This window comes from Ambystoma mexicanum, chromosome 5q, assembly GCF_040938575.1.
Source record: "Ambystoma mexicanum isolate Mex_15411 chromosome 5q, UKY_AmexF1_1, whole genome shotgun sequence".
Lineage (NCBI taxonomy): Eukaryota > Metazoa > Chordata > Amphibia > Caudata > Ambystomatidae > Ambystoma > Ambystoma mexicanum.
The window spans coordinates 22,480,993-22,499,329 of NC_090933.1; the positions used below are offsets into that span (position 1 = coordinate 22,480,993).

Sequence of the window (18,337 nt, forward strand, 5' to 3'; positions counted from 1 at the left end):
ATATATATTGTATTGGTTTGGTATGTGTTGGTTTAGTAGAGTTTTATTGTGATTTCTCGCTACGGTCATTGTTGCAAAGGCCTTGGGATAAATGTGTATATATTTTTAATATAACACCTGTTTGGAGTAGTTTGTAAGTGTCCTTGCTTTGTGTGCTCATTGCAGGGCTTTCAGTCACCCTCACCCCTCTTGAGACCTAGTCTTGACCGCCGCGATCGCTACCCTGATTGGTCTGGCTTGTCCAGAGGTTACCCTGTTCCAAGTAATTAGGTTGGCCTTCTGAACTTCTGCGCCGCCAGGACAGAGTTCAGAAATCCATCTTAACAGATCCCTATCCCCCTTGCCTGATCTCCCACTGGGTGCCACCCAAACCCTGCTCTTCCCCATGGACTTCTAAAGCTCCACCTGCGCACACTGCACATAAGTTACACTTTTCAGCTGTCAATGATGTCCCCACCCCTAGGAATGCCATCAGTCCCACAACTGGTAGGCGCCCCCCACCTCCCGGCAGTGCTGAATCTTCACCTTTACCACAACAATCGAAGGAGGAAAGAAGTGGAACATGGCCAGGGTAGCAATCTACCAGAATAGAAGAACCAAAACAAGTAACCGAAGCACCCAGTTGAGAATGTGCAGTGCTTCACCTCACAAGATAAGCGAAGAGCTCAAAGCATCAACTAGCAAAGAAACAATACTGCCTAGCAGAAGGGTGGAAAAGAGGTGAGGCGAAGAAGATGGGGAACTGTTTGGAGAAGATACAGACTTACATTCAGGCGGAGAGAAAACCACGAGAGTTCCCGAGAGGTTCAGTCGGTATGAACTTTATTGACAATTGCTCTGGTGAACTTTATGAGAACAATTGGGGACAATGTAGTAGTGCGCAACATCCTGCCACGCGCTCCATTCCGCGTCGCGACACTCACGGCTTGTGACGGGGAGCGGATGCACCGGAGAGGCGAGATGTAGAGAGTGAGGAATGAGAGACGACATGGAGAGAGACTGTTGCGACGCCGCTCCCCCGCAGGGTAGAACAACTGAGTAGATAAAGAGCATTACCCTCAGTAGCTGTCAGCAAGGTCTTTATGAAAGTAAATAAAGTAACTTTCACATACACGTCCAGTCTACGGTTATTCATGTATGTACCTGGGCCATCATTGGGTGAATGTACAGCTTTACACATGTGTATTGTAATCACTCAATACCTATAATGTGAAGTGGTGCATAGTGTCCCGGACATCCTGGCAACTCCGACATGCTGAATAACGTTGCTGTTTGGGGAGCAATGAAGAACTGCGTATCAATGCGAAAGACTTTCCAACAGGATCTTTGTCCAAGCGCCCGCAAAGGCGCGATGTTTATCCACATCAGCTGGCGCGCAACAAACGAGGAGACCCGAGCCTGCCTCCCCCAGCGACTGGCGCTGGTACCTCAGCCTGTTGCGCCTGCGCTCCTCCTAGCAGAGCGGGGACCTTCCGCCTCCCACTTCTCACGCTCTCTCTCCTCCTTGAAGCCTGTGGCGGCAGCTTCACAGGAAGCAACAAAACAACGGAAAGCAGAAGCAGCACGGAGAGGAGGCTGCGCGACAGAGGGAGACTCGTTAATCCCCCGGGCTTTGCAGCCCGTCCTACACCCCCCGCGCCGCGTCTCTCTGCTGGGGAGAGGGCTTTTCCAGCAAGCCGCAGTTGAGCACGCCCGTTGCGCCACTCCCCCCGCAGGGGACGTGTCTGCTCCAGGCCCTGCGCACCACTCTTTTTTTTTTGTAATCATCATTGAAGGGAGCCTAGTTTGGAAACGCCCCCGGCTCGGGGAGAAACCTCTTCCTCTTGCCTGCGTGATTGTTGCTGTCTCTGCTCGCCAGTGTGGTCCATTCTTTTTTGTCCTCATCTCATACTGCTCCTCCTTTGAACAAGGAGGGGGGGTTCGTTCCCCCCCGAGTCTTGCGAGCTTCCATTCTACGACGCCCCAACCCTTTATTATTGGACACTAAAAGCACGCCTCATACTACGTTCTGATTTTTATTATTTATTCAGCCTCTGCCACAATTTGGCTGCCTCTAATTTCGTTTATTGCTGCTGATTTTAGGGATTATTTTTGTACCCTATCGCCTCCCAATTCACGCCACTACCCAATCCGAGTACCAGCACCCGCGTCCGTCATGAGGCTCAGCAGGACTAGGAGGTGTTCGTCGGAGCTGGGAGGTCGCCATGGCCAGGAGCTGGCTCCTCCGGTCAGGAACCCCTTTGTGCATGACCTGCGCTTCACCCCGCTGCAGAAAGCTAAAGTAGGTCTTCTGTGTGTGCGACGTCTGTGTGTATATCTGCAAATAATAAACGTATCCCTTCCGATCGTCGCTTTATATAAAAACCTACCTGTCTCTTGGTCTGTGGTAAATCAGTTCCTTGCACCAACACTGCGCCTGACACCTGAACATCTCGTGATAACCTTTATAGTGAACCAAAGCCATGCTACAGTGTATTTGATTTCGTAATGAAACATGCACCATTGTGTTTTATGTAAGAACAATGCCACATGTCGCAAAGGTGCCGGTCTGCATGGCAAATCGCTGCACTTTCCTGACAGCAGCGAGACGCCCACGCTTCACTGATGAGCCTTGGGTGAGTGCCTCGACATCCAGGGAAGGCGAGTATGAGGTTTCTTTGCATAATTCACAAGAGCGGGCCTTCTGTGCAGCATACATGCCCATCAGATGCTGAAGACTCGGGCCCCTGCGTGTGTGCCTGTTGAGGGGGGTAGGGGAGTGGGAGCTATTCATATTCATGAGGCCTAGGAATTCCCCATGCACTGCAAGGGCAGCCTCCGGGGATAATGATGCCTGTGTTAGTACGTGGGCCTCGGGCTTGGCGTGACTGGCCGCGACGCTGAGTTCGCTTCACGAGCCTGCCAAACGTCACATTGTATCCCTGTCAGGAAATGTGTCAACTTCACTAGTTGGACCCACCGTGCCTTCTTGTACATTCAAGCTGGCATGTCGTGTACATTTTAGACATCGCTGAACATGTTGGTCTTGTGTGGTTAGCCAGGAAAAAATATTCGCCCTAGTGAGATTGTTTAATAGGAACTTCGAAGATCACCCTTCACAGACAGAGGGACTCATTGTGACCATGGTGATAGCCTGGCGCTCCCAGAATTGTCCACATGTTTTTGTTCTGTTGGTAGCTGGGCACATTTTTTTTGCAAACTGCTAGTAGATTATTTTTGTAACAATAATTGGTCACTGTGACAGTGTTAGATCTCCATTCACACACCGAGGGACTCATGACCATGGTGGTACCTGTCAAATTGCGGGATTTTAAATATCACCTGCTTTTAACATTCCACTGAATTAGAGTTGGGATCGCTTGGGATGTTTACCACATTTAGGATATAGAAAGTACTGGGGCAAACAACCAATTTTTACTGCATGAAGTAATTTCTATGCACCAAATACTGTTTTTGTGTTTATTATTGGAGAAATCCGAATTTTAAGAAATCCGAATTTTAATAAAGAAATTCATTCATACCCAATGTGATTTAAACTAACCGTTAGTTGGTATTTAAATAATAGAAGCTATTTAAAATAACTCCTGTTTTTGCTGGCAGTTCACCATTATGAGTATTGTGCTAAACGCTTAGTTGCTCCAGTAGGTTTTTACCGCTATAGAAATACCCATAACATATATAAAATGGCTTACGTTATGGATCCCTTAAATGGGCAAGGGGAATGCAGGGCTCCCGGAATTGTCCACACCTTTTTCTTCTGTTGGTAACTGGGCGGGCCAAGGTTTGTAGCAAACTGCTAGTAGATGACTTTTGTAACATTAATTAGTTACAGTGACAGTGTGGCACAAACATGTTATCTGTTATCCGGCTGCATCGTTTTTGTGGTCAATGTTATCTCTTTGCTGCAGAAGTTTTGAGTTGGCTAACTGTTGCAGAGAGTCCCTAGGGTGATTGGGTCTTTCATTACTGGGGTATCAGTAGCCCGCGATTATGCACAGTATTGAGGAAGCCCCCAATGCCCTTACAAAACAATTGTTGCAGGTCCTAAACAAAAGTACACAGTCAAAGCAGCTGGTCTTTGCTCATCATGGGGGCAGCCTTTTATTGCACCTCTCTGCTAAACCTTTTATTGCCACATTCCACCCTAATTTGCTTAAGTCTTATGGTGGGAGGTGCCTGACCCTACAAACTCATTGATGGAGGCCCATTTTACATTTGGGGGATAAAAATGGAATGTGTTAAGTTGACGCTAAAACAGTGTTTCTGTATCTGCCACCATCTAGTTAGCTGGAGTTTACTGGTTAAACAAAGGTCTTGTACATAGTGCTCAAATCAAACTTCAACATGAGATGCCAACTATCACTTTTTATGTTTATGGCCCGTTTTTCTTATTGTGTTCCTGATGTCCCCAATGCCCCTTTCTTATTTACGTTCCCAAACACAGTTACTCCACTTGGGTATGTTTGTAGGGCACCGGTCGGCTTGGGGAACCAAAAGAAGGCCTTTGTGATGGTTCACTCTTGGTGTCTAAGAATAGTTTGCTGGGAGCGGGTTACTTTCAGGCCTGGCTAGTATTAAAGCTCGCGTTTGTCATTTTTCACCTCATTCTGAATCATTCATTTTAAAAAAAAAAGGAAGTATTGCTAATTATCTTGAAACCAATATGTTCCCAGATCTGTGGTGTGTAAACGTCAAGACTCTGCAGGGAATAGACGTGTGATACCTGTGATCTACTCTGATTTCACCAACCTCCTGTATTGTTCTATTCAATACTTAAAGGAAAAAGTTGATCAGGGCTTTGAAGGGAACGACTTTGGTGGCAAAGAGTGGGCAAGTGTACAATTTGCTGAGTTGAACCACAAAAACTTTGTCAGGGTTGCAATTATTCTAAGAGCATGCTAGCCCACGTCTCAAGTCTGTCTCGTGACCATGCGCTGATTTATTGCACTGAAACTGCCTTCATGGAAACATTTTATTTTAACCAGGACGTGGGGTGGGGAGGTGGGTTATTTCCTCTTCTCTTGACCAGAATTTCATTTGATTGATTACCAATGATTGCACACACACCTACCATTCCAAATGTTTGCCAATTAATTTCTAGCCTTCTCTATCTGCTCCCTTTATGTTGTCTTACCCCCTTAAACCCCCACCACCCGTTCTTCCACAGATAAGTCTGGTTATGCCATGTGGGGAAGCACAACTTTACTATCTGCATAAGCCTTTGTGCTGTAAGAATGCTATGGCAGTGACTTGCGCACTACAAAAGATGTTTAGTATAACATGACACCAGTCCAGGAGCTAAGCCACTCCTGGTATCGGTTACTGGAGATTCAGACCCACCTGGAATTAGTTATGGGGCTTTATCTCCATAGACACCAGGCTGTTGGCCCTAGTAGAAATGTTGTCAAATAAGAAAAATCGTGATTGTGTAGATAGACTTTCAAGCGTGTTGCTTTGCCTGCCCTCTGATTGGTCGATCCCTCCCTACATTGCTCTTGTGTTATTGGAATATGTAACACGTACCTTCAGTCAATATGTCCTTTACCAAGTGGCAGGCTCAAGATATGACATGTTCTTTTGTAGTTAATATCCTACCAGTGTTGGAATATTTGTAGAAATGGAACAATTGGTAGGGTTTGCATTTCTCCAGAATAAGTCACTGACCCACCCCTCCCACCCCCCCAATTATATTTTACCTGCGGGAAACTTTGGCACTTCTTGTTTTCTTTCTTGTGGCCTGCTTTGCATTCTGTCCCAAATGCTCAGGTTTTTTGCTGCTTACACATGAGGTTAGAAGTGGGCAACGTTGCTGGGGCACACTCTTGTAGAAAAGACTTCATGGCTGTGTCACAGTTGGTGAAGGTTCCATTAAGTTTCCAAGTCTACTTCCAGTCACACTACTACCCTGAAAGTCACTTAACAGTAATTTTATTTATTTCTGTTTACTCTACCTACCTTGTTTCTTATCATTGCTTTGAAGACACTCACTGCCATGATTGGCTTCAAAAAGTGTCTTTGCATGATGGCGGATGATGTGAACATTTAAGGCAGTGGTCTTCAAACTTTTTTGGCCTGGGCCCCCCTGAGCAAAGTTTGGGCAGGCCGGGCCCCCCCCCCAAAAAAATTCCAGATGGACACTATGTAGAAATTGCTATGAACGTTTGCGTGCCGTCACCATACCCTGCTCCCAGTAAAGACCTTGGGCTCCCCCCACTCTACTCCAACCACTATCCCAGTGCTCCCGCCCATCCTGCTCCCACCACAGTCCCATAACACAAGCGTACAAACATCCATATACATTTAAATAAAAAATAAATCGCCATAAACGTACCTTCTGCAGGGGCCAGCGCGCGGATGCTAAAATGCCCCGCTCCAGGTTGCTCTGCCCGTATGTGCGAGGAGGCGCAGGAGCACCCCCTCGCACATGCAGTGCCCCAGCCAGCATTTCCAATGAGCTATTCAAGGCTGACAAAGCAAAAAACCCCCAGCGTTGCATGGCTCAGTGATCATGTGAGGCTGGGGAAATGAACTGTCAAAGGCAGTGTTTCCCTTTGACAGTTCAGCCAGCCCAGGAGCACTCCCTCAGCTGGAAAAAGCAGCTGAGAGAGTGCTCAGTGTTTCACTGGGCTGGCTCCTCGGCTCCTCCACAATGGGTGAGGTGGCCAGTGGGTGGACGCCCCCTCACCCATTATGGATGAGCCGGCAGGCTTGGACTGGCCTGTAGGGCAATAGGGCGATGACCGTACCAAAAATGCAAAATGCTAGTGTAGGCCAGTCAAAATTAGCTACTTTTTTGGCCGATGGGGGCCAGTTTGAGGAGTCTACTATGCAGCTAGTAGTTTTGATCACTGTTGCTGAATAAATATTCTTTAAATATCACAATTTGTTCACATTTTAACAAAAAACAACCCCTTGGGTACTATTATAACAGTCTGTAAATATATGAATGAATATCCATTTGCAACTGCTGGCCATTTTTTTTTTATTGGTGCCTAAGACCGTTTTATGGTCCAGGCTGACCATGTGAGCTGCCCCTTCCCATTTCCTCCAATCTTTAAAAAAAATACTCTGCGCATGCCCTGATTGTGCCTCGGGATTGACATGCCCTCTGTTTATAGAGGAAGTGCCTATTTGATTGATGTTTGGCGTTCGGAAGGAGGCACTGGGAATCGGAAAGCAGAAGTTGGCATGGTTTCACAAATTAGAATGAGTAAATTGGACAAAAAATGATATTTTGCGCAGATTGAGGAAAATGTACTGGACGTTTTAAAGTGTCAAGCATTGCTCTCTTTGTTGTGAGAGCAACATCTAAAAGTTGGTTGGTCCATACACCCCCACACAGGACAGGCACCAAGTTACAGATATATATTTTTTTTCTACACCTTGAATTCTAAATGTCTGAATTTAAATTAAATAACTGTTTTCCGTATAACCACCCACTGTCTGTGGCATATTTGTTAGGAGCGTGTCCTTTCTTGACATTTCAGTGTTGCATCGAAAAGATGAGCAGAAATGACCGATTTGTGGGTGTTAATGAATGCCGTTTCTAGCCCCCCTCTCGCTCCTCCACATTAAACTAGCCCATCTGGCGTGGTATAATCCATCACTGATTACACGGGGGATGGGCGCCTCATCCCGTGTAGGAATGAAGCAGAAGGAACTCGGCCAGACGCGACTCTTCACGCTAATGGGGACTGGACTTGATTTGCTTCCTGGACCCTCAAGGATGATCAAGTGGCACACGAGGAATGGGAGACCTTCTGGTTTGGTGGCATCAATGGGGATAATGGGACCAAACCCATGACATAATGATATATAGCTTGTACGCGTCATCCAAGGGTAGTACAAAAAGGGCTGGTCGAAACCAACAGATTGATACCTTAGTTAGGCCAACACTCGTTTATTTGCAAACTTTCATAATCTTCAGGCGCCTCCATCAGGCCGGAAAGAATGAAGCTCTGGGGAAAAACAGGACCTCTTAAAGCATTTACCTCCTGAAATTCCTTACGCGTTCATGACTGTTTCTGCTTTGAGGTTAGTTACTTCAGAAAGAGCCAGGCACTTCAGAATTCACTGTATATAATATATGGAGAGAAATGTATATATGCTCCCCTTAGCTGGTACTTTTCAGAATGTGCCAATGCTTTTCAGACATTAACATACATGTATGCGAGTAGCCGCTCTTACAAGTCTGATTCAGGCTCATGTGTTAATAAGTATACCATGCGTGTGGCACTGGCTGCGAACACCCCCCACCTATGTTTGATTTTATACATATTTTCAATGTTTACATATTGTTTTTGAAACTGATGAACTATTATAAATATTCGATATGAATGTATGCATGAGCTACAAACGCTTTTATGTTATAAAGTTAGTTCATGAATTATATTTTAAATCCAGTTCTACAATGACAAAGCAAAAAGTACTGATGCATTATTTCTTTTTTTCATTGTCATTAAAATAATCATTGGTTTATTGCGGCATAAAGCAAATTAAACCCCATAAAACAAAGGTTTCCTGGCATATATTGTCATCTTCAAAAAGAACAAAAGAAAGCATTAAAAAGGACATACACAAGGTTTAAATGCGTAACATAAGTCATTATGCAGTTTTCAAATTCATCACTCCCAACTGCGGTATTGGATTTTAGGCCCCAGATTTAACTATTGCAGGTTATTATAGATATATTTAGGGGCAGGGCTCAAAATGTACATGCTCCACTAGCCATTGGCTTGTGATATTTGACTTTTGGCGAGTAAGAGAGGGTGTGCTGTCTAGGAATAGAATTGAAGGGGCGAGGACTTTTTATAGCTAGCTTGCAACTTGATTTCTGCCCTCCCCCTGTTTAGGTGCATCAGTGAACCATACAATAAAGTCGCACAAATATACCATACGCCAGTTTCCTCAAAGAATTGCGCATCAATCCCCAAAACCCAATAACGTAAAATCATAATATAATTTCAGGAGCAATTTTATGTTTTGCACTTGTTACAAGCAAAACCTACAAATGTAGCTGTTCATTATGGAGACGGACCATTTCTCCATAGATTTGATGCTAGGAAGCAATGGTTATCTGTGTAGACCTTCTGAGCTTTGCTGGTTGATGTACGAAATCTGCATCTCAGGGTCATAACCAGATTAGCTTAAAGGCAGGATTTAAGTCACTGGTTCCTTATGAACCTATACACTCGGCCAGTGGCCCAGATGATTTTGAAGTGTGAGTATTTTACTCCCTATTTTTCAAAGTTGGGACTAAAATGATTTTTTAGGGAGTAACAATGTAAACCCAATTCCGAATGGGACTATTTTATAAGTGAGTAAACCTTTTCAACTGGGAAACGGAAATGGTTTTGTTATAATTATGTATTTGCGCCTATGGTTTACTTCTTCCAGTCAGGCAGTAATCATTGCATTTCTTCTTGTGGTATTACGTGCACTGCTGGTCCAAAAGGATCCATGGAGCTGTGTTGAGTGCAAGCAGGGGCACACACTCGTACGTGTCCATTTCACGTTATTTGTTGGGAGTATTTTGACTCCCTGCTTTTATTTTTTGGGAGTATTTGCCTTTTTTAGGGAGTAAAAGTGGCCGATACACCTCTTATGTGTAGGGCTGCAGTCGACAAAAGAATATTAAATAGACTACATCTTCTTATGACCCCACAGTATGTACATCTATATGTATTCCCCGTGCGTTAATGCCAAATTAATAGTGTTTTCGTGTTTAAAAGTTCATCTTCATTAAGATGAGTCTCGGTCATAATTCTGTTTAGATTTAAAGACATTATTTCTGTCTGGGTAGACTCCTGATTATTTCCCAATGTTTCAAAGTGACCCAGTACATTTAAGGCTCCTACAACAAAGATGTGGTTATTAGGAAAAACTTGTTATCCCACAGCAATGCCAATTCCTATTGTGCAAGAATTTACTTTCCTTACCCAAAACCAAATGGTCTTCTAAGCAGTCTGAACAATGTCCAGCAGGGCCTCCTGATATTTGACCAGTGTCTGGGAGCTCTGTAGTATTTCCCAGTACAAAACAGACTTCATATGTGCCTCATGTTTAATTCCTGTACATTCCACTTGCTTATGCAGTGGTAGATTTGGGGTAGTTTTGGGCAAAGCTTATTCGCCTTTGAAATAGCCAAGATTGGAGTATTGCCCAGAGCTCTGTACTATATAAAACCTCTGATTTTGTTTGGGCCCTGTAGACCTCCAATGAAAGTGAAATAGCGAGTGTTCCATAGTGCTTTCAAAATGTAAGGTTTGCCCGTGTCTCCTGGCATTTGCCTAATTACTTTAACTCCCATATTCCTTCCTACTGAAACAGAGTTCAAATAATCCAACCTATTCACCAATTTGATTGACTGCCCTGCAAGAGAAAAGTTGAGCCATAGCACTTCACTTACTTTGCATGCCATGCATATATTTATATTTTTGGTTCAGCCCTTCTTCTGGAAGATTTGTTGACATTTTACTAGCTGTTTTAGAAGTCCTTTGGGGGCGGGGGCAATGGGGGGGTGGTCTTAAAAATTATGACTGCACCAGCATATAACGTTATTCCCAGTGGATCACCATTCAACCTGGAGGCATTTGCCTCCAAGGCTGTAATCTCTTAAACCGGCTCCTTCAATGTACAAACAAAATAGGTGTGCCAGGGAAGCAGCCCTGCTGTACCACTACTTAAATTGGAAAAAGTCTTGTGAGTTCATAACCCTTCCCGCATTCTTGACCGTTGGGGAATTGTCAGTATTTCGTTTTCTAATTGCTTGAAACGGGGTCAGTGGGACCTTCAAAAGAATCCAGATGTTACAGAGAGCTGGCTGTTGCACGTGGTCAATCACAGTTTGAGTGCTTGCTGTGACATCCATGAAGAGCCTGCTGACGCAGGTTCGAATCCCCGCAGGGCCAAACTCAGCCTTTCATCCTTCCGAGGTCGATAAATGAGCACCACACACCGTGGGTAATAATAAGCAGCGCTCAAATACCCAAGGGTTCGTAGCGCTATATAAATGCTAAATTATTATTATTATAATAAGATTATAAAGGGCCTCTTTGATATGATATGGTATTTGTAACGCGCCTATACACAAGTGTTTCAAGGCGCGACGAGGCAGGGAGGGAGGGAAACAAGGGGAAGACAGACAAACGATCCTACTAGGCCAGGTGTCATTCAGATCGCGCAAGTGCAGAGGTAAGGGGAAAAGGAGAAAGTGCAGGGGGAGGAGGTGGGGGGGAAAGTGCAGTACAAGGTAAGTAGCGTAATAAAATAATAAATAAAAGGGCCAGCTGGTGGCAAGTGCGAGGTAAGTGCAGAGCAAGTGCTGGGAAGGGGGCTGTAGGGATACAGTGACAGTCCCACAGTGCAGGGGGAGCCAGGGAGGCAGTGCAAGTGGAGAGTGGCTGGGCCCTGGACCGAGGTCACTGAGAGTGGCCCAGATGCAGGTTTAGAGCAGAATTCAGTGGGGAGTTAAGCAGGTTTAGCAGGGGAGAGGGAGAGAGAAGGCAGAAGCGAAGAGGAAGGTTTTGAGGTGCTTCCGGAACCGGAGATGGTTCTCCTCGAGTTTCAGGGAGGCAGGAAGGCTGTTCCAGAGGGAGGACCCTGCTGCGGAGAGAGATCTACCCCCAGCTCGTTGCTTCGAGAAGCGGCTGACCATGAGGGAGTTGGAGACGGATGAGCGAAGGGCTCGTGAAGGAAGATATTTAGGAAGAGAGAGTTGAAGGTATTTAGGCCCCAAGCCCCAGAAGGCCTTGTGGACAATGCAGAGGGTTTTGAACTTAATCCTCGCAGCCACTGGGAGCCAGTGAAGAGATTTCAGTCCTGGAGAGATACGGTCCCTGGGCTTGAGGCCAAGGACAAGTCTCGCAGTTCTGTTCTGGATAAGTTGCAGAGGGCGGAGAGTGGAGGCAGGCAGATTAAGATAGAGGCTGTTACAGTAGTCCAGCCTTGAGAGAACCAGGGCTCGGGAGACAGTGAGCTTCTGGGGGAAGGAGAGGAAGGGAAGAATACCTCTGAGGAGGTGCAGCTGGTACTTTCTTAAAGTATCTTAATTGCTGTATAATACGTTGGAGGCAAAACACCGGGTCAACGGTTTCTGTAGCTTTTTGGAAGTGTGCCTTCTAGTGAGTTAAAACCATGTTTCCAGTAGCCGCCTGTTTCAGTCTTTGATGGCGCACAATGCTGTACACCTTTTTGAAGCTATCTAGTTTGCAGTGTTACTTCTTTCTCCTTCTTAAACGATGTAAATTCCCAACCAAAAGCGCGTACCAGGCAGGTCTGGGTGTTAATTACATTGTAAACTATAGTCGGCCATGGGACCCATAGCATAGGTTCATGTTTAAACAACTTGGTAGAAAGTTTATGTGATCTAGGTGCCTTCACTGATTTTTGAGAACCGAGTGCGCCACTTTACTCCTATTGAGTAAAAGTCAACATATCCGCAAGGGCCAATATGGGATCAGTAATCTAGTTGTTGATCGCTAAAGAGTGCACGTCAACGAGGCAACAAAGCCCAGTAAAATACTTATACCGCACTCTTCTGGATCACACATTTCTAACAAAGGAGGCTGGTTTGCTGTCCCATGTTTAACGATTCTAAAAAGATGCTGATTGTATTTATTATAAGTGACTGGACGGGTTCACAGTCCCTACACTCCTCTATACCTTTTTTTGGGGGCCAATAAAAACGTATAAATGGTAAAATCTGAGCCTTCTATTTGTGATTTATTTCATCATTAACGAAGATCTAGAGATGTATATTCTGAAAAAACTTCAGTTAAAGTGCAGTTAAGTTGACAAGATTTAACACACAAAAACTCTTGAAATTCAGCAGATGTAAGAAGTCATGACCAGCATAACTCAGCTGTCCCCCATAATGTCATTTTGTATGTCATTGCGAATACCTTCTCTTATAAATATGCATGTGCTCATGGACTTTGCAACTGGAACATGTCAAGTTAAGCTGGCCATGAATTCCCACATCCCCTACATTTCAAGGGTTTTGTGGCATTACATCTGGTTAACTTAACTGCACTTGAAAGTTTTTTTTTTTCAGTGAATTTCAACGGTTTTGTTCTATAATAGTTTTTTGTACGAGCCAATAGACATGTCCTTCGTCCGTGGCCGGTGGCCACAGCCTTCACCCGTGTCCTGTATATGCTCCCCCAAGATGTTTCTTTTACAACCACTGGGTGGCCCCGGCTGTGGCCGCTATACATGCTGCGGCCCCTTCACACTGTTCACACCATTCTTAATAACGTTTTCATTTGTTTGACAAATTGCTACCTAAAATTGCAATTGGAGGGGGCCCTTTACAATCGCTTTGTTTATAACATTTTATACAAATCCATCTAACATGTTATTAACCTCTCTGCTGCAAATCACCAATATTGATATTAAGGTTTTAAGGCGGAGGGGGCACCCGTTCTATGTTGAATATTTTAAAAACTACTGGATGGATTTACACCACTAACTCAACGCTTTGTGCCTGAGTTGTTTCTGCCTAGTGTTTTCCGCACTGTGGCTGTTCATACAGTGCTTTTTTTCTCTATGGGAAAATTAATGGGGTAAAACTGTGAAATGATGGTGTTTTGTTTTGAAAATGTCATCCAAATCCATCCAGCAAGTCAAAAGATATTAGCAATAGAACTTTGGGGAAAAATGGCTGCTTTTTCATTCTGAAAATCCCGTCATCCTCTCTGCTGCACTGCATCATGGGAGATTTTGCTATAATTTTGGCAGAAGGGGGGCACTTAAAAACTACTGGACGCAATAACCCCAGACCTCTCCTGGAAATCAAATTAACCCTTTGTTTCCAAGTTGTTTCGTACCTTGTCCAATTCCATCCTGCATGTCCTGCTGTGCGTTTGAATGCAAATGTGACTTTTTCTTTGGTAAAATGATTTTTTTTTTTTAACTTAATAATTTTATTTATTTTTTTAACCCAATCTTTCCCAAAAGCTCCAGTCTTGGGGTTCTGTGAGTAAAATTTTGTTTGCAAAATTACAGGAAAATCTATCATACAAGTCAAATGTTACTAGCAATTAATTGTTTGGGATTTCCTATGGAATACAATAGTCAATGTAACTATAGTGCCGTGAACGTTGCCGTATATGTATATTCTTTTACAGGGTCTGTTGTAGCGACCCTGTAGTTATGACTACGTTGCTCAACTCTTAGGAAGAACAGTTTTTGGGCAGCTAATAACTTTGGCGCTGTATGAATCCTCACAAACCATTTCAAAGTACAGACACTTATGAATTATTTTGCGAGTTTTGTGCTATTTTGTCAAGGGTGGGGGTTATAGGTGATGTCCCAAAATGTTTGAAATCCGGATAGACCTGAATGGAAAAAAGTTTTGGTTGTGCCTAGAGCCCAAACTGCTGCACGGATTAGGATCAAACTAGCAGCAGGAGCGGTGGCTGGGTCCCGAAAGCATGCTTTTGCAAATTTGCTTTTAATCTGTGCAGTTGATTTATTATTATTATTATTATTATTATTTTATGATGAAAAGGTGGATGAAAAGAAATTGATGGCTCCATCCGGTCAGCGTACTCCGTTCCTAGTTCAGTGATGCATTTGGGCCAACCAGGCACTATGTTATGTTTGTGGATGTTATTTGCGCCTTCTGATTGGTCAATTAAAAGCGCGAGCTCCGTAAAACTTTTGAAACGGATGACCTATTGGATCCATGAGCCACGCATCTTGTCTGTGACACTGCAGCAGAAAACCACTTTGGATAATTTGTTTGGGGTTGTTTTGAGGATGAAAGTGGTTGTGGGGGAGTGAAGAAAAGAAAAATTGTAAGTGCTGTTGTCAGTTAGAAATGGCCGCAGGGTTGTTGCTGTGTCTGCAGCCATTTCTTACCATCTGCGGCCGTTGCAAACACAAACATTGGTCCGCAGACTTCATTTGACCTTGGAGGTGTTATGTAATATGTTGGAACAGTGATTTGCTTTGATGTTCTTGTGAAGTAATGTAACTATAGCTATGCACGTTGGTAGATTATTTGTGGCATGGTTTAACTATATTGTTGTGACCATGCCTTGTGTTGAATGTGGCTGCTAGCTATGGGTAAAATGGTGTACTTTGTTTCACATGGTAAGAATGGTATAATATTAGCTTTTTTGTCTGTAAAGAAAAGGGAATATAGCATGCAAAACATGAATTAAGGTTTTACACATTTACTTTTTTGACCCACATAAGTAGTACCTTGTATGTACTATGTTTTCTACAACAAATGTGTGTGATACACTGTTATTGTATTGACAGGTTGTAATCAATGGTAAAAAATCCAAGGTGGATTTGAAAAAAAACAATTCAATATCACTGAAATTAATATTGTGTTAACGTTTGTTTCATTTCTACAGTGGTTGTATGGGTGTATTAAGTGATGGGTAATGCAATTAAGGAATATTAGCTTTCTGTTTTTACTTATGTTTAAAGTAGTTGGATACCCATTGGCATATTCTAACTGCATATTATTGTAATTGTCAATTCTAAGGGCAATTTAATGAGTACATGTGGGTTTGAGGAATATTAGCAGGCATTTGTTAGATTTGCTGGTAATCTATGTTTTTGAGTAACAGAAGTTTTGTTACATTCAAACAACCAATTTGTTGTTATATGCAGTATAAAGTGGCTTGAAGTGGTCGTGGCACCAGTGTAGTATATTATGCATACTGTTGTGAAGTGTTTCTTTCCACTTGGCTTTGTGTAAAGTTGGTCAATTTACAGTTGGATTTAGTGTCATCTGCATTCTATCTTGAAAAAAATAATAATCATTATTTGGCATGTGAATCTATTTTATATGTTGGATTGATTGTCTGAATTGCAAAAAGAGCATAGTATGCCATTATTTGCATTTTGGAGAAGATGTTGAAATGGAATTGAAGTACAATTTGGTATAGATACATATACAAATCATTCATTGGGTATTTGCTCCTGTGAAACATGGTTGCACAGAGTGCATGTATGTTTCCACGTGTATGAAATGTGTAAGATTTAATTTATAGGGATGTTTTTTGTTTTTAGTACTTGTAGTAAGTACATTAAGAATTATTGTGGATCTTTTCTGTGTGTTTATGGTGAATGTAACCATTCCTGCATATCATTCCAATTCCTGTCTTATGCCTGAGATACTGTAGATTGTGTCAGGGTTGTTAGTGGCACTTCTGTGTAGGATGAGCATCTTTAAGTACAACTGGGATGAGTAATTTAAGTAAATGCTGGCCACAATTGGCAATTGGAATTGAAGATTGATTGCTACATTTGCATAGCAATTTACTACAGCTGTGTTGCTAAACTTAGAGACCTGATAATTTTGTCTGTTTCTTTTGATGGTACTGCAATAGTTTTCGTTTTTTTTTTTTTTTTTGGTCTGGATTTGTTGGATGATCTTATGGTTTCTCATAGTATTACCTGTCTTTTGAAGCTTTTTTTTTTTGGGAGATACGGGTTACGTATCCAGATGTGACATATACAGTGCACATAGCCTGTTGTATTCTAGCATGCAAGGAATGTCAGTGTTGACTTGGTTTGCATCAAAGTCCAGTAAGACAAGACCACTGAGTGTACTGGCATGTGAAAGTGCTACATATCTCATTCCTTCTTTGAAGTCTATACTGCCAGTATCAACCAAGGCGTGGTTGACGGTTAGACCATGTGACGTGTGAATAGTGACAGCATATGCAAGAGACTGAGAGAATTGTTCTCCCAGTATGTACATAACTTTGAAAAGAAGCAAATGTGCTGATGTGTAGAGAATTTTTATTTTTGTTTCTATAAGTTTGTCAAAATGGATGTTGACAAATTGGATATTTTCTTTTGCATATGTTTGGAAGCCAACAACTGTTCCAGTTGCTCCATTGACTAAACCTTTGTTCTACGTCAAGATTACGTATTAGTATAACTTTGCAGTTTAGGCACAGAGTTAATGGTTTTTCCAATCGAGCTGTATTTGAGATAATTTTTATTTGTTTATTGTGCATTAGCCAAGACAAATCTGACATTTTACACACATCAAAAATAAACAACTTCATGAATAAATAATATAACATTAGATTATTAAAAAGTCAATCAATTCATATTAAACATACAGAGCATTCAAATAAAATGAAACTGATAATTGCAGAAGCAAATTAGAATCTATACCGAAATGACCCAAAGGATTCAAATCTGAGGACGTTGAGCTACATTTTTCTAGGATATTTAGTCGTGCTGTTGCTTGCACTTCTAGTTTGTCTGTGGAGCTGATATGGACTATGGGTTGCAGCTCTTCTTTTCAGCATTGTTTTGTTGAATTGGTTACAGCTTGCAAGGGTTGGTATTCAGCGCATGCAGATTTCTTTTTGTTGACTTAATTGTTCAATCACATCAGGGACAGGTGTTTTGTCCATACAGCTCATGTATTCCACTTTTCAAGGATGATTTTCCGTCTTCAGTAAGCATACCATTTCCAATGCTATTTTAAAAAATGTGTGCATATATTAGATCTGCAGACTGACACATGTTTTGTGCAAGTTCTCTGTAGCAAAAATGACGCCACAGTTTGACATTGCTGATGCTGCTCTGTGTATTATGGCATTCTTTGTTTCCTAATGATTTAAACATGGGCTGCCTTTTGACTGGTGTTAACTGTAGATGTCTCCAAAAACAATAGGATGATTTCCTCTGAAGAGTTGTTCATAGTCAGTTATTTTGATTTCTTTGTTCTTAGATGAATTAAAGCAAGCATTAGGTTGGAAACCATGCTTTCTTTGTCTACTAGGAGGACATTCATTGGCCATAGAATTCTGTGTACCTCAGTTGCAGTTATGCTGACATTTGTAATAATCTAATTTGCATTGGTGTTCTACTGGGAGGTGGAGTAGGCAGTGTAAAGTTACACCTCCTATGTTGTAAGCAGCTAGACCTGCGAGGGGCTTTAAAAGAGCTGAAAGGTTGTTTGTTTTGTCTTCTACACATTTTCTGTTTGTTTGAATTAAGATGGGTTTGCCAGAAACAGCTTCACCACTTACATACACAACTGCAAGTACTCTCTTCATGTTTTAGTCCATGTTCAGTTTCTTCAGTGACGTCTAGATAGATACATGGTGACTTGTTGATCATTTAACTCTGATTTGAGCACTGATGCATTTCCTTTAGATTGATGCATGGTGTTTTCTACCTCATTCATTGCTATTTCTGCTTCATTTTGAATGAGTGGTTCTTGGATTCCTGTAGGAGATGGAGATGATTGATTCCCTTCAGGAGTGTCTTTATTCAGTATTAATTCTATTTCTTCTTCTTCTTGCTAGTGTTCATTGTCCAACATTTCTTTGTACTGTTTAAAAGTTTC

General features: G+C 42.6%; 1 protein-coding gene across 1 annotated transcript in view; it reads left to right on the forward strand.

Annotated features, from left to right (window-relative positions):
* The first annotated feature begins 1,390 nt into the window (after window positions 1-1,390).
* LPCAT1 (lysophosphatidylcholine acyltransferase 1) overlaps window positions 1,391-18,337 on the forward strand; it is a 1,148,174-nt gene continuing 1,131,227 nt past the window's right edge. Inside the window, exon 1 of the mRNA XM_069620435.1 lies at window positions 1,391-2,281. Coding sequence (XP_069476536.1) covers window positions 2,156-2,281 — 126 coding nt within the window. The 5' untranslated portion in view covers window positions 1,391-2,155. The remainder of the gene's footprint in view (window positions 2,282-18,337) is intronic.